The sequence below is a fragment of the Bos grunniens genome, chromosome 19, assembly GCF_055505025.1.
Source record: "Bos grunniens cultivar Pamir isolate PY7600 chromosome 19, Bosgru_T2T1.0, whole genome shotgun sequence".
Taxonomy (NCBI): domain Eukaryota; kingdom Metazoa; phylum Chordata; class Mammalia; order Artiodactyla; family Bovidae; genus Bos; species Bos grunniens.
In genome coordinates this window covers 45759258-45773363 of record NC_141183.1, presented here as the reverse complement: position 1 = coordinate 45773363, position 14106 = coordinate 45759258, and the positions used below count along the sequence as shown (strand labels likewise).

At 43.2% G+C, this 14106-nt stretch overlaps 1 protein-coding gene across 2 annotated transcripts in view; it reads right to left on the bottom strand.

The window, feature by feature from the left end:
- PSMD11 (proteasome 26S subunit, non-ATPase 11) overlaps window positions 1-12673 on the bottom strand; it is a 28941-nt gene extending 16268 nt beyond the window's left edge. For both annotated transcript variants that reach the window (XM_086360263.1, XM_086360264.1), the window contains exons 1-3: window positions 12550-12673; window positions 10047-10148; window positions 4647-4771 (exon numbers count right to left, since the gene is read on the bottom strand). In XM_086360263.1, the coding sequence (XP_086216389.1) occupies window positions 4647-4771; window positions 10047-10148; window positions 12550-12640 (318 nt within the window). In that variant the 5' untranslated portion in view covers window positions 12641-12673. The remainder of the gene's footprint in view (window positions 1-4646; window positions 4772-10046; window positions 10149-12549) is intronic.
- Between the last annotated feature and the right edge of the window lie 1433 nt (window positions 12674-14106).

Sequence of the window (14106 nt, the reverse complement as noted above, 5' to 3'; positions counted from 1 at the left end):
ACAGATAAAGGGGATAGATAATAATACACAAGAAGTCCATGCTTCTGGAGGAAGCCTTTACTTGAGTACAAAAGCTTAAAACAGTCAAATTAGATACTAATGTTTTTAAGCTTTAAATAAATAACACTAAACCATTTTTATATGCTTTTATTCACTAAATTCCTAAGGGGAAAAAAAGTTAACTACCGTTTTAAGTGTGAAATTCTCTGGCACGAACTCCCCTTTTCCATTAAAATAATTATTTAATTCAACAGGATTTTTTGATGTAAGCTTTCTTAAAACGTGCTACTGTGCTTCAGTTGGATAGACTATACCAAAAAATGGCCTCCCAAAGAACTGCCTAGACATACCTGGAAGGTAAAATCAATTCTGGAATTTGAGCTCACTCTTTGGTTAAGGATCTGGTTCAGTCTTCTTTCTCCCCTCTTCACCCTAAATCTCTACTCCCCTTCTCCTTGCCAACCATCCCAATCCTCAGTCACCCACCCCACCCATACAGCCTCACATCCTAGGCAACTGACCAGAACCTAACCTGAATCACATCAGCTTCTGGAACACAGCAAGCTGAAGACCATGCTATAGCTCTATCTGACTTATGGTGAGTCACCAAATACAAAAAGGCAAGGAAAATCCCCTCCCCATACTCTTCCTGTTAAACTCCCCAACACTTCTAGATGTCTTCAGTTTAGTCGCTCAGTTGTGTCTGACTCTTTGCGACCCCATGAATCACAGCACACCAGGCCTCCCTGTCCATCACGAACTCCCAGAGTTTACCCAAACTTAGAGTCAGTGATGCCATCCAGCCATCTCATCCTCTGTTGTCCCCTTCTCCTCCTGCCCCCAATCCCTCCCAGCATCAGGGTCTTTTCCACTGAGTCAACTCTTCGCATGAGGTGGCCAAAGTATTGGAGTCTCAGCTTTAGTATCAGTCCTGCCAGTGAACACCCAGGACTGATCTCCTTTAGGATGGACTGGTTGGATCTCCTTACAGTCCAAGGGACTTGCAAGAGTCTTCTCCAACACCACAGTTCAAAAGCATCAATTCTTCGGTGCTCAGCCTTCTTCACAGTCCAACTCTCACATCCATACATGACCACTAGAAAAACCATAGCCTTGACTAGACGGACCTTTGTTGGCAAAGTAGTATCTCTGCTTTTTACTATGCTATCTAGGTTGGTCATAACTTTCCTTCCAAGGAGTAAGCATCTTTTAATTCCATGGCTTACAAATGTCCTAAAACTTTGTACTTTGCCCCAGGCCTCAACACTTCAATGAGAGTGATCTACCTATGCCTTGCTCCTCTATCCTTTCCCAATACTCAATCGAAGAATTTTAAAAGAACCTAGAATTTTCCACCCTCCCAAGTCAGAGGTCTTGAGTCACGTAGACAAATGCAGCAACAATACCCCATGGTTGTATCTCAAGTCAATAAAGTTAAGTCTTAATTCAACAAAATATCTCCTGAGCATCTACCATGGAGAAGGCATGATCGATACATTCCTTCGACAAATACTAGTTAGGTAGCTTCTTTGGGCCAAACTAAGTGTGGAGGTTACAGCAGTGAATAGGACACAGTAATTATCCTCATGAAATTTATCTTCTAAGTAGCAAATGAATGTTAATAAGCAAAATAAACATGAAGAAAGCAGAAAGAGGGTTTTAGATATTTTAGATATTTTAGATACGGTGATAAAGGAAGGTCTCTGAGGAAACGAGATGGAAACAAAGACTTGAAATGATGTGAAGAAGAAAAAAGGCTGTGTTAAGATCAGGCTAAGAGTGAGACTGCCAGGTCAGTACAGTGGTTAAGATTTCATGCTTCCACTGCAAGGGGCACAGGTTAGATCCCTGGTCAGGGAACTAAGATCTCGCAAGCCATACAACATGGCCAAAAAAAAAATTAGATGTATAAAAATGCCCCAAAGTTAGAACAGTTTAAAGCCAGTGTTACAGCTGTAAATAATGTGAAAGAAAGAACAGTATGGCAGGTGAGGCCAGAGGTAGCCGTGGTCAAGGAATAGCCATGAGTTAGGAATGAGAAAGGTGCTGTGACACCACAAGGCACGCAGGTTGCATCTGAATGAGACTGTATCACAGGAAAGGAGATAGGGCAAACGTCCAAGCGTCCATCGTAAAGACAATCGTCAGAGATGTAACACGTGCAAACACAGCGGGCATCACTGTGGAGTTTAGATCATAGGAACGTCAGCAAGCAAAGATCTCAGAGCAGAGGGCACTGGACACGGAACCACAGAAGGGAAAGGTACATCATGAAGAGTGTACAGGCCTCGCTCCACAGACAGTCAAGTGCCCAACAGGCCAGGCACGTGTGGTACACTTCATAGAGTACCAGGAGGTCAGACTGTCCTGCTAAGCTGTACTGTAGAGGAACATAAAATACGAACTCTGCAAGCAATCGAGAGCCACTGAAGGCTCAAGTTCAGGGATGCACAGAGAGGAATAAGATGTTCAGAGGGTTACGGGGTAGGATATCTCTCAAAATGGTGGTACGAGACTTTTGCATTAGTCTAAGAAATAATTAGAACTCACTGTATGTGAACAATACCTCCAAAAAATAAAAAGAAGAAATAATTAGAACCCAATTAGATGGTAGTTGTACACAGAGAACAAATACAAAAAGGGTGGAGAATAAAGATTGGAGAAAGTTGCATTGACAGAATTTAATAAATGGTTGGATGTTGATGTTGCTATGTTGACTTTGAGGTGCAGACAGAACCATCTGGATGGTTCACAATTTATTCCAAACCAAGCAAATAATCTGTAATCCACAAAAATTACTGAAAGACCTGCTAAGTGGAGTAAGACTCTGGCTGGTTGATAAAAAGCTAAACTACTAATCAATAAAAACAAACAAACAAAAAAGATCAACAGGTCTTACTTAGCACTAATACGACATTGACAACAAAAAGACACAATATGTAAGAGTGTTCCCTTTCACCCTAGGATAAGGAAGAAAAGCCTCTAGTTGACAAGAAAATAATGTACAATGAAGAATAACAATGTACACACACAGTTAAAAGGAGGGCCTAACCAGACATGGAGCCACAAGACAAAGGCCAGTGAATCCCACAAGCCAATTACAGGAGAGCACCAAATTATGATTTGGATAATTTGGATACAGGAGGAGAACCGACCATCAAACAATTGCAGTTCTAGCCACTGAGCCAGCGCAGTTACAGGAAGAGACAAATTCCAAGAGCTCAGTCAAAGCAGCAGCTTGGATAATTAATTTTTTCTGCCTAAAATGTTCCAAGTAACATTTATTAGTCTGTTTCAAGCTAACATTTACTGGTCAGCTCATTCTAAGGCATCCTAATTCAAACAAAAAATGTGGCATCACTTTTTCATGAGCACAAATGCAATTTTCTTTTAAAAGTCAGGGTTACAAAAGAGTAACACCTGTTTAAAACACCACCTTTTCTTTTAAATTGTTCATAAAAATAATTCTAATGCTTTGGTTCAAAAGGCAGCCATCTACATATCTATTTTTGATCTATTATCATGAAACACGGTTCTGCGAAAAACAAATGAACTTGAGGACTTCTCTACAAATAAATTTTCTACAATGAAGTTAGTTTATGGTGTTTAAACTAGGCTTCAAAGAATCATTAAAGAAAGAAACCAGATTTTACAAACGACATGAATTCAAAGTAAGATCTGTCACGCGCTAGGTTTCTGAAGTTCCCCATTGTTTATTCAATATGCCACTAAGCCCCTTCATATCTTTTACACCCACAGGGGCCATGGCAAATAATGAGACATATAACTACCTACCAATGTCTACCCCTGCCTTTATACCACTTGACATTTTATTTATTTGTTCATTATCTGCCTTCCTCATTAAAATATAATCCTCATGAGAGCAGTAACTGTACACTGTTACAAATGAATCCCTAACACCTGTAACAGTGCCTAACACAGCACACATTCAATGACTGCTGAGGAATACAGAAAAGACAACAACTATATTCTTCCTACAAACAGATTCAAGCAACCACCGTACACCCTGCTTCAATCTACCACTTTTTACAGAATGAGTTTTAACTTTGGTAGCATCTCCTTCTCCGGAATTGCAAACGATAATTCTTTGAAAAGAACTGGAAGAGGCTCAGTGATTCCAAAGAGGCACTCTTCAGTACAGCTCAGGGTCTAGTCTGAACTCGTAGAGGACACGGACAGGTATACCAGTCACTTCAGGACACACGAGACAGACAGATGGATGCTCACTCAATAAAGGCATAAATGCATACAAGACACACCAAGAAGGGATGCCACGAGACTTAATTAGCGCTCACTAGGAGCTCTGTGACACAGAGGTACCACAGACACAGAAAACATTACAAAGGTGTGGCAATACAATACCTCAAAGACAAGAATCAGTTTGTGACCCTGATGTAATGAGGATTCCAGGGACCACTGACAATCTCCACTTACAAAGCAAAGCATGGAACAGACCCAAAGTATCAAATGCCCTGCAACAAAGAGAAACTGACGTGCTAAGTCCTGCGCTGTCCTCCCAGCCGTCCCTTACACATTACCACCACAGTGCAGGCAGGCACTTCCTTCACTGAAACAAGACTTTGCTCCAAACAAGACTCTTCTCTTTCGTCCTTCAAGTAGCTTACCTCCTGTCCTGTGGCTGCTTCCATATCAAGAAACAGATCAAGAAGAGATCGGACCAGACGAGCGGCTTTAGCCTTGCTGATGGAATTCAAGAAGGGTCGCACATACTTCAGGAGTCCTCCAAGCTCTGTGGAAGGCAATTGTGACAGGAAAAAGTACCCATCAATATTAGGGACAAAATACCCATTAAAAGATGACCCAAGATAATAAAATCAGTACTTATGTCTGGAAGCAGTCAAAAGGAAACTTAATAGGAATTTAAAGCATTCTCAGCAGGTAACAGAGTAGCAAAAAAGTTAACAGCTTACACCAAATCTGTATTCCATTCCCCACTTGGCCACTGGATTACTGTGAGGATCCTGGGAAATGCTCGAGGCTCTCTATCTCATGAGTACAGCAAAGTACTCACACTCTCAGAAAGCAGTATTCTAGAACAGGAAACATGCCATGCCTCAACCACCTTGGACAAAATCACTTCCCCACAATCAACAAATTTATCAGGTTATAGAGTTAAAAGAAAATTTTTTTTCTAATTTCCAAGACTGTCTAAGTTGGAAATCTCAACAGAGGTTCCTTTTTTCCTCCCTTCCTAAAGTTATGCCCAGTTTAGTCTTTTACAATGTAATTTGCATGGCACTCTTCTAAATCAGTTTTTCACATGAAAGTTAGGGTGTCTGTCCCTTAAAGTTGTACTGTTGTCCCTTTTAAAGTTGTCCCTTTTAAAATTCCTCATTCATCTATAAAACCTAAGTCAAACTATGACAAAAACTATGACAAAAAACGTGACCACGACTGAGGCTTCTTCCCCTCTTGTGTGAGAAAAGTGGGTGGCACAGTAATTCTAAGGGGGCACCTTTAGAAACAAGAGGGAAAATGAGACAATATTTCAACTGACCAACTAAGGAAGAACTCCTGGAATGTAGGTTAAAATTACTTTAGTGTCACTGCCTCAAATTGTAGACTCATCCTCCTGAGAATTCGAATTCAGGGCAAGCAAACCTCTCCCTCCAGAGAATGCTAATTAGGGGTCTTGAAATCCTCATCTGCCAGCACAGTCACAGAAACCACGGTGCCATGTCAGGTATAAAAGGAACTCTATACAGAGCGGGAAAGTTCACCCTTCCCTCCATTCTCCGGTCCTGACTTGGGACTCCCACCGCCTCAGACTCTCCCCCACTCTATCACTCCATTCACCCGCGCCTGCAGCCAGGCCTCGCTCGTGCTGCACCACCACCTGGAATCCACCCCCGTCACCCTGACCTACGTAGAGCTTAGATGCCCTTTCAGGTCGGCTAAAGTCCGACTGAGTCTTCCGTGCCAATGCCAGGCTACACCTGTTCCTCTCCCTCAAATTCCTTGTGCACGTATGCAAACTTCAATTATATAATCATAGCTTTTTAAAAGTAGTCGAGTGCAACGTCCCTTCTGCTACAGCGTTTCCTATTATCCTGGAAGAATTCTGAACAATCTCTAGTGACAGAAATATTCAGAAAGCAGATGATTCCAATCTTGGTCAAACTCAATTGTTCTTTTCTGAAACGTAAGTCTATAGCCTCTTTCCACATGGCTTCAAATATGTGAAGATAACTATCACTTGTATCTCCTTGGGCACAGCAACCCACTCCAGTATTCTTGCCTGAAGAATGCTATGGACGGAGGAGCTTGGTGGGCTACAGTCCATAGCGTCGCAAAGAGTCGGACATGACTGAAGCAACTTAGCACACATGCATGCGTCTCCCTAAATTTCCCTTTCTCCAAGCTAGATAGCTTTAGCTATTTCAACTGTTCCTCCAACACCCTGGTTTCTACATTCCTTGTCATCTTAGTTGCCCTCCTCCAAATAAATTCTGGTTTGCAAACATACCACCTGTGGCACCCAGAACTGAAAACAATGTTCCACGTAGGGTCAGACCAGTAGAGTTATGGCTCAGTTCTCCTGATCAGACATGTAACACAAGAAAGCATGTTTTGCTTTTGCTAACAGCACTCTTTTTCGGACTGAGTCCATAACGTCTTTGTGCAGACAGGTTCCTCTGTTCTGATAAACAGTTTGAGTCTATAACTTTTTCCTTTCTACACAATTTAGTCTTGCTGGCTTTGGCAACAACCCTGAATCCTAAATCTGTTCTCTACTGTACTGAATCATCCACAGAAATAAGCACACCTTCTGCTATGGCTTTAGCCATATGCCAGATGCTGTCCAGAAGAGCAAGTACAGATCCCTATGGCTTGATGCTAGAGACTTCCCTCCAGGTCAACAATCGATCCATTTGCCATGCCAAACGTTCAAAAACTCTGCTTACATCAGATACGTTGTTTATATCATTATTCCTAACCAGGGGTTAACAAACTTTTTTTGTGAAGGGCCAGATAGTAAATATTTTCAACTTTGTGGGTTATACAGTCTCAGCAGTAGCTACTCAACTCAGCCACTGTAGTGCAAAAGCAGTCACGGGTAATATGTAAACACATGGGCATGGCTATGTTCCAATAAAACTTTATTTACAAAAACAGCTGGCAAGCCATTGTCCCCAGAGCCCTGCAAATCTGATCCGATAAGGCTAACCAAAGAGAACTAGGGTGAGTTTGGAATAATTTTTTCTTAACAAACCCACTGCTTTATGTGATTAAAACCTAATCAAATAATCTGTCCCAGAACTTTACCGATGATTACCAGCTTATAATGTCTAGGATTTGTTCTTTTCATTATCTTTTTGCAAAGTGGAATAATGTTTGCCCCTCCTCATTTTCCTTACACCTCTCCATCCTCCATGATTTTTCTCAGAATCACAGTGGCTCTATAAACATATCTGCTACAACCATTCTTTTGATATTAAAAGACAGAAATTGTCAGAGCCTAGAAACTTGAACTTATTGAAAAAGAGAATCTGCTCTCTCTTCTCTCACCTACCTTGGCTTTAATTCTCTCTTTCTGGTGTTATTTCTATCTTTTTCTTAATCATTTTCCTTCCTGGAAAAGGCAGAAGTGAAACATGAGCTAAGGATCTGCCTTTCTCTCTAGCACTTGCTAGCACAACAGTATCTTTTCCAAGTTATTCTTTTTGCTCTAACAGAAAAACAAATGACGTCTTAGTTGCCAAAAGACTCAGTTCATTTTTCAGTTTAGTCTATTACTGTTTCTTATTCATTCTTGATTATATTCCCTGTTTCTTTGCATTTTCACACATAATGATTTTTTAAATTCTGACAGAATCATATTCACTTCTTCATTCTTTACTTACTGAAGTTATTTGCAAATGTATGACCAGAACTTCCTTTACAGAACCTCACAGAACTCAGCACACTCCTTTAAAGAGTCTCAGGCTATGGAATCTGCAGGTCCCGAGCCGAGACATCACATCTAATAATGAAGACCACAATTTTCAATCACAAGCATACATCAGACAGTCTTATTCACTAATTCCCAAGTTGTCTACTGTCCAGCAGGGACCCTACCTATTTGAGCAGACTACTCAACGCAATTCTAGCCATATATGAAATACATAACAAAACAAAATTAAAAATTAACAGAACAGACAGATGTTCTGTTCTCTGGAACCCCAAATTCAAAGGAAAGAACACAAACTGATCAATTATTAATAGCAAAGATGGGTAAATGAATGTAGGCCCCAAACTTCCTTAACATACTCCTCAAAGTCTTTCTTAGAAAACAATGATAAGTAACCTGGAAACGTTCTGAAAGTTATTATGATTCACCTGTTAAAGAGTCCAGTAGGTTTCCCTGTACACTTCTAAACTTCTCAGGTATGGATCACAGGGAGTGGGGGGCAATGAACAAGCGGGGAGTAGAGCAGGAAACAGTAATTTCAAGCAAAACAGTAACATTTTCAGACAAGTTTTCTGAAACAATGACTATACTACATGCTGTTTTTAATTATCCATTCTACTTGAAAAAGTAGACATCTGAATGGTTCAACAACAGAAAAATTATTTCAGGGAATTCCCTGGTGATTGTGCTCTCACTGCCAAGGGTCCAGGTTCAATCCCTGGTCAGGGAACTAAGATTTCAGAAGACGTGCAGCACAGCCAAAAAAATAATAATAATTTCAATATTTCATGTGGACTAATCATTAAAACTGTTTTGCAACATTAACTGACAGGCAAAAGGAATCCATATACATGGTAAATAGAAGTCATCATACAATGAAAAAAACACACCTACCACTGATAACTCATAAGTGAATAACTATGGAAAGTAATAGCCTTTATAACTCAAGGTCATGAGCTTAGTAGAACTACATGGATTCAAATCCTATTTCTCCCGTACTAACTGGGTGCCTGTAAAAGTAAGATATCTAACTTTTCTGTGCTCAGTTTCCTCAAGTATAAATGGGTAATAGTATCTACCTTATCAAGTTGTTTCAAGGGTTCAGTAAGCTAAATCCCACTTGGGCTTAAGGTAGTTCACAGTAGGCACTTAAAAACAGTTTTCCTTTTTAATGATATTTTAAATAAGATGCAAGATCCATATAAATACATCCTTCCAATTTCATACAACTTTACTCAACTTTCTACTGATTAAGTCTAATAATCAGTTGTCACCCTTAATTGGGAAAGATCTTTGTTCTCAAGTTCAACAAGTTTTGCTAATGCATACCTATCATCCTCTTGGATAACAACATAATTTGGAGGAAAGTAACCCACAAGATGAACTATGTTCAATCCATTCTAATGAGATAAGCTCTAAAATCACTTTAAAGTTAACTAAAATCATCCATGTTAAGTTTAAGCAGGCTACTCTGATTCTATTGCCACTTCACTGGCCAAAGGCCTTCCTGGCCAACAGGGCTCTCTCAGTCCAGGACACACCCATCATCAGAATATCACTTGGAGCCTGGAAAGTCAATGGTTCCATTACAACTAGACTGAGCAACAACAGGTACAAAGTCCTAGGTACCAGTGGAGAAATCTTGGGAAGGTTCTCTCCATTTAATGTCTTCTATGTGTATCAGGAAAAAAGGACAGCAAATCACTTCCTTGGATACAAAATCCCTGGTCATTTTGAAAGCAGGGGCCTAGGTACTCTCCACCTTAAGTACATCAGAACAGATCCATGAAAGCACCGAAGACTGCTACTGCCCACATGTAAGGGAGTGCAGTGAAAATCCAAAGCAGAAACAAACCACAGGTTACTGTATCCCAACAGAAACAGGATTCTTCCTTCACCTGCAGAACAAAAGTCATCCATGAAAGAACTGAGTTTAAAGGCCTCTTAACTTCCTGACAGAAAACTAAAGCTCAACAAGTGGACAATAAAATGGAACTTCATTACCAATAAACTGTGTGGATACAGTCCTATATTCCCTCACTCCAACCAAAAAAGTGAAACTTCACGCAGCATCTCAGGTAAGAAGAGAAAGCAATCCATTTGGAGCACTTACCTGCAGCTTGTCCAGTCTTGGCCAGGAGAGACCCCAGTTCCAGGATGCTCTGCTCCTTGACCTGCACTGCCTCCTCGTCATTCTCCTGAATGTCACGCTTCACTGGGAGAGGAAAATGCAAACCCTCTTAAAATTCTGACAAAAAATGAAGACTAAGGGAAATTTCACCCTCACAAGACCAAATACAAACTCAAACAGTTAGCAAAACACAAATGCTAGAGAGCTTCAAAAGAAAAAACTTTAAACAAGAAACAGTAAATTGATCATGCAGTACATGTCCCATGTATCTATCTCATCAGAATAGACTCCTCTTTGGAATTTAAATGTGCCTTTTCAGTCTACCACTTAGAATTTCCCTCACCCACATACACTGGCGATTTCTGTTGCTGTCACTTGGCTAATGCAAAATTTAAACAAAACAAGTTCTTTATGCTTGTGGAGGAACACCCCATGCCAGGCGCTGTTAAAATATTAAACATACCTGTCTGCATATTTACCTGCTACAAACTAAAACCAAATGACCAAGTTACTGATAACTATAAAGTCAAAAGCCTTTCAATAAACTTTAGGCCTGTGGAGAACCTCAGCTGACTGATGTGTTAGGGATAAACAGGTCTACAAAGCCATTCAGGAAAAACAATCCTGTCACAGCTCCAGTGTGGTCCTTAGGAGGGAAGCTAGTTTAAGGTATTTAGGAACTGCTTAAATAACTGTGCTAACAGTCCCTCTTCCAACTGTTAGTAACTATTCTACCACTTGAACACTGGCCAGCCTCTTCAAGCTTGTAGTGATAAGTTTAGTAATCATCACTAGCTATCACTTCTCTTACAAAGCATCATGACTTGACAAAAACCAAAATTCTGATACTCCATGATGGAGTCTGGAAAAAGTAAGGCTGTCAACCATCATGACTCAAGCTTACTCTAACAAAGAAGCTTTCAGTGAACTCTCTCCTAATACAGTGGGCAAGCAAGAAATACTCTGATTATAATGTTTACCATAACGCCCACTTTATAAAAGACAATATAATAGGCACTACACACAAAATATAAAACCCATGCTTCTCACATTAGTTGTAAATACTAGTGTGTATCCACAGGATAAAAATACACATAAAAAAAAAAATTGAGATAACTCTAGTTCTGCAACTGTAACTGACTTAAGTCAAGATCAGAACTTCAAACTGAAATACAGCCTTCATTTACCAACATCATCCATTCACTGATGCATCTTAACCTCCATTTCTTCCCTTTTTCTAGTAGCCCCAAAGATAAAGACATCAAGATCCTGTCACTGTCCTTTCTTCATGAAAGTCAGGAGTACCAAAATTCAACGGACTGATGAGTCAACTGAAAAGTCAATAGCCTGGAGGTCCCACATACACGTGCATTCTCGAACTACTTGTTGATTCAATCCGAATCTTCTCCAGCTACATTAGAAACATCACTACTGCCTGGGTAGTGAAGACCTAGCCCTATCTGAACCCTTGATGGATGAATATTTAAAAGCCCTCTGTATCATCATAAATTTATTTCTGTTCACACCTGAATCCCAGTTAGAAAACTGTCGGAAGCGACCGGCTCGGGCTCCCACGTCAGTTCCCCCACTTGCATGCAAGGTGTGAGACAATCATACCACAGTGCTAAGACGTTTTTCTTTCATTTTTTCTGGCAAAGGGCAGCCGGCAGGTTGCAAAGAGTTCGCGGAACTCCGCGGCTGACAACTAACTCTCTGAACTCTCTTCCAAACCTCTCCGGGAAAGTCTAGGACGATTAGTCACCTCCTCGGGCCGGGCGGTCCCACCCCAACATCTGGTTCTCACACCCTACACGGGGGGGTAAAGGAACCTCTCGGCCACCTCCCCAAACCAAATGCCAACCTGAGGTGTGTGCCCCCTCGGTGTCTCAAAACATACTCAGGAAGAGCCCCTGCAAGTGGAGCTTTCCGCCGTGGGCTGGCAGAAGTAGCAGCTCCAGCGTCCGGAGGAAAGGAAACTCCAAGAGAAGAAGAGCGAGCGCTCGCGCTCCCACCCGAGCAGGCTGGGCTGACAACAAGGGCGGGAAATGCCTGTCCAGAGCGGGTTTCTCAGGCCCTCAACTGGAGGTTCTCAGACCAGCTCATGACAAAGCCCGCCTGCCGGCCGGCACCGCTCCCGGTCCCGGGCCAGCCCGCACCGGCCAGAGCGGGAGACAAGGCTGGGGAGCGACGGGGCTCCGGCTCGGCCCACTCTCCCTCCGCGCGCCGAGCCCACCGTGAGTCAGCAGCCGGCGAGTGGACGCCGGGCTTGCCTCGGGGCTTCGTACCGGGGTGGGGACCCCGGGGCTCCAGGGAGCTCCGAGCGGCCTCGGGCCCCCGGCCCGGCCCCCCTCACACTCACACACACACACACACACAGTGAGTCAGCAGCACCGGTGCCGGCTAGCCCGGCCCCGCTCCGCCGCCGCCGACCGACACAGGCCGAGCTGGACCAGAGGGGACAGAGAGGGCGCGCGGCGACCTTTACCGATGGAGTGGAGGATGTCGATGGAGGCCTCCCGGTCGGTGCTGAGTAGAGACTGGGCTCTCTGGAACTCCACCACCGCCGCCGCCGCCATCTTACCGCTCTCACACCGTCCCCGGCCGCGGCCGCCGACGCCGGAAACACACGCCCGGAAGGCCCGCCCTCGTCCCCGCCCTCCTCCACTCCAGGAGCACGAAGGGAGCTGTAGTCTCTGCGCGGGGGCCGCGGAGGAGGGCCGAACGGTGAGGATGAGAGCCGGGGAGCTTGCCGCCCACCAACGAGGCTCTCCGGCACCGCCTAGCGGCTACCCACGAACAAACGAGGCGGTGCCTAACCATTGGGAGCCCGAGACTAGTCCCCAGCCACCCACAAGAGGCCTCTAAAACCCTGAGTCCCTCGCTTGCTCTTGAGAGAAGTGTTTGAGCACCCGCTTGGGTATTCAGTGAAAGCTGTTTGGCTTTCTTTGTAGCTTCCACATTCAGCCATTCATTCAGGGCAATAAACAATCTCATAAAGTGCTCACTGTGTGGCTGACAAAGAATCAGTTCAGTTCAGTCGCTCAGTCGTGTCCGACTCTCTGCGACCCCATGAATCGCAGCACGCCAGGCCTCCCTGTCCATCACCAACTCCCGGAGTTCACTCAAACTCATAGCACTATTCAAATGCTTTCAAGTGTCTGGCAACACGTGGGAGGGACACATACACACACACACACACACACACACACACACACACACACACACTTTTCAGGCTAGAATCCTACAGAATCCTAGCCAGCCTGTGACTAAATGCACCAGTGTTGTAGAAAACTGATGTTAGAAAGTGAAATATCATCTTTGCCCCATTCATTCAGTTAATCCCTCTTGGGGGGTCACATAGAAGTCTAACAGCTCCTTCAACTCCCTAGCTCAATAAAGAAAAAATGGATTTTTTCCCCAATGTCTCTAGTGCCTTCAACTAATATTACACACATCCAAAAAGCTGTCAAATAGAAGAAAAAAAAGACATTCTTTGTGCCCACTGAGAGTTGAGTTTAAAGGAAGTACTAAAAAGGAATACCGACAGTTCAGCATGAAGATCTTTCTGTGGGTGAAGACAATCCAAAAATGCAATAGCCTGGGGCCTTGCATTGCCCTGGTTAGGGCCCTGCGCTTCCACTGCAGGGCGCACAGGTTTGATCCCTGGTCAGGAGCCTAAGATCCTGCGTGCTGCTCTGGAGTGGCCAAAAAGAAAAAGTAACATGCTGCCTCCTAAAGGAACCTATTAATATAAAGGGAACCAACATTGACTCACCTGTGTCTGGGTTGCTGTGCTGTGCTGTGCTTAGTCACTCAGTTGTGTCAGGATCCCATAGACTGTAGCCTGCCAGGCTTCTCTGTCCATCAGATTTCCCAGACAAGAATACTGGAGTGGGTTGCCATTTCCTTCTCCAAGGGAACCTGAGCCAGGAATCAAACCAGGGTCTCCTGCATTGCAATCAGATTCTTTACCAGCCGAGCTACCAGGGAAGACCCCTGTCTGAGTTAGGCAATTTATATGTCTATTTCCTTTTATCTTACC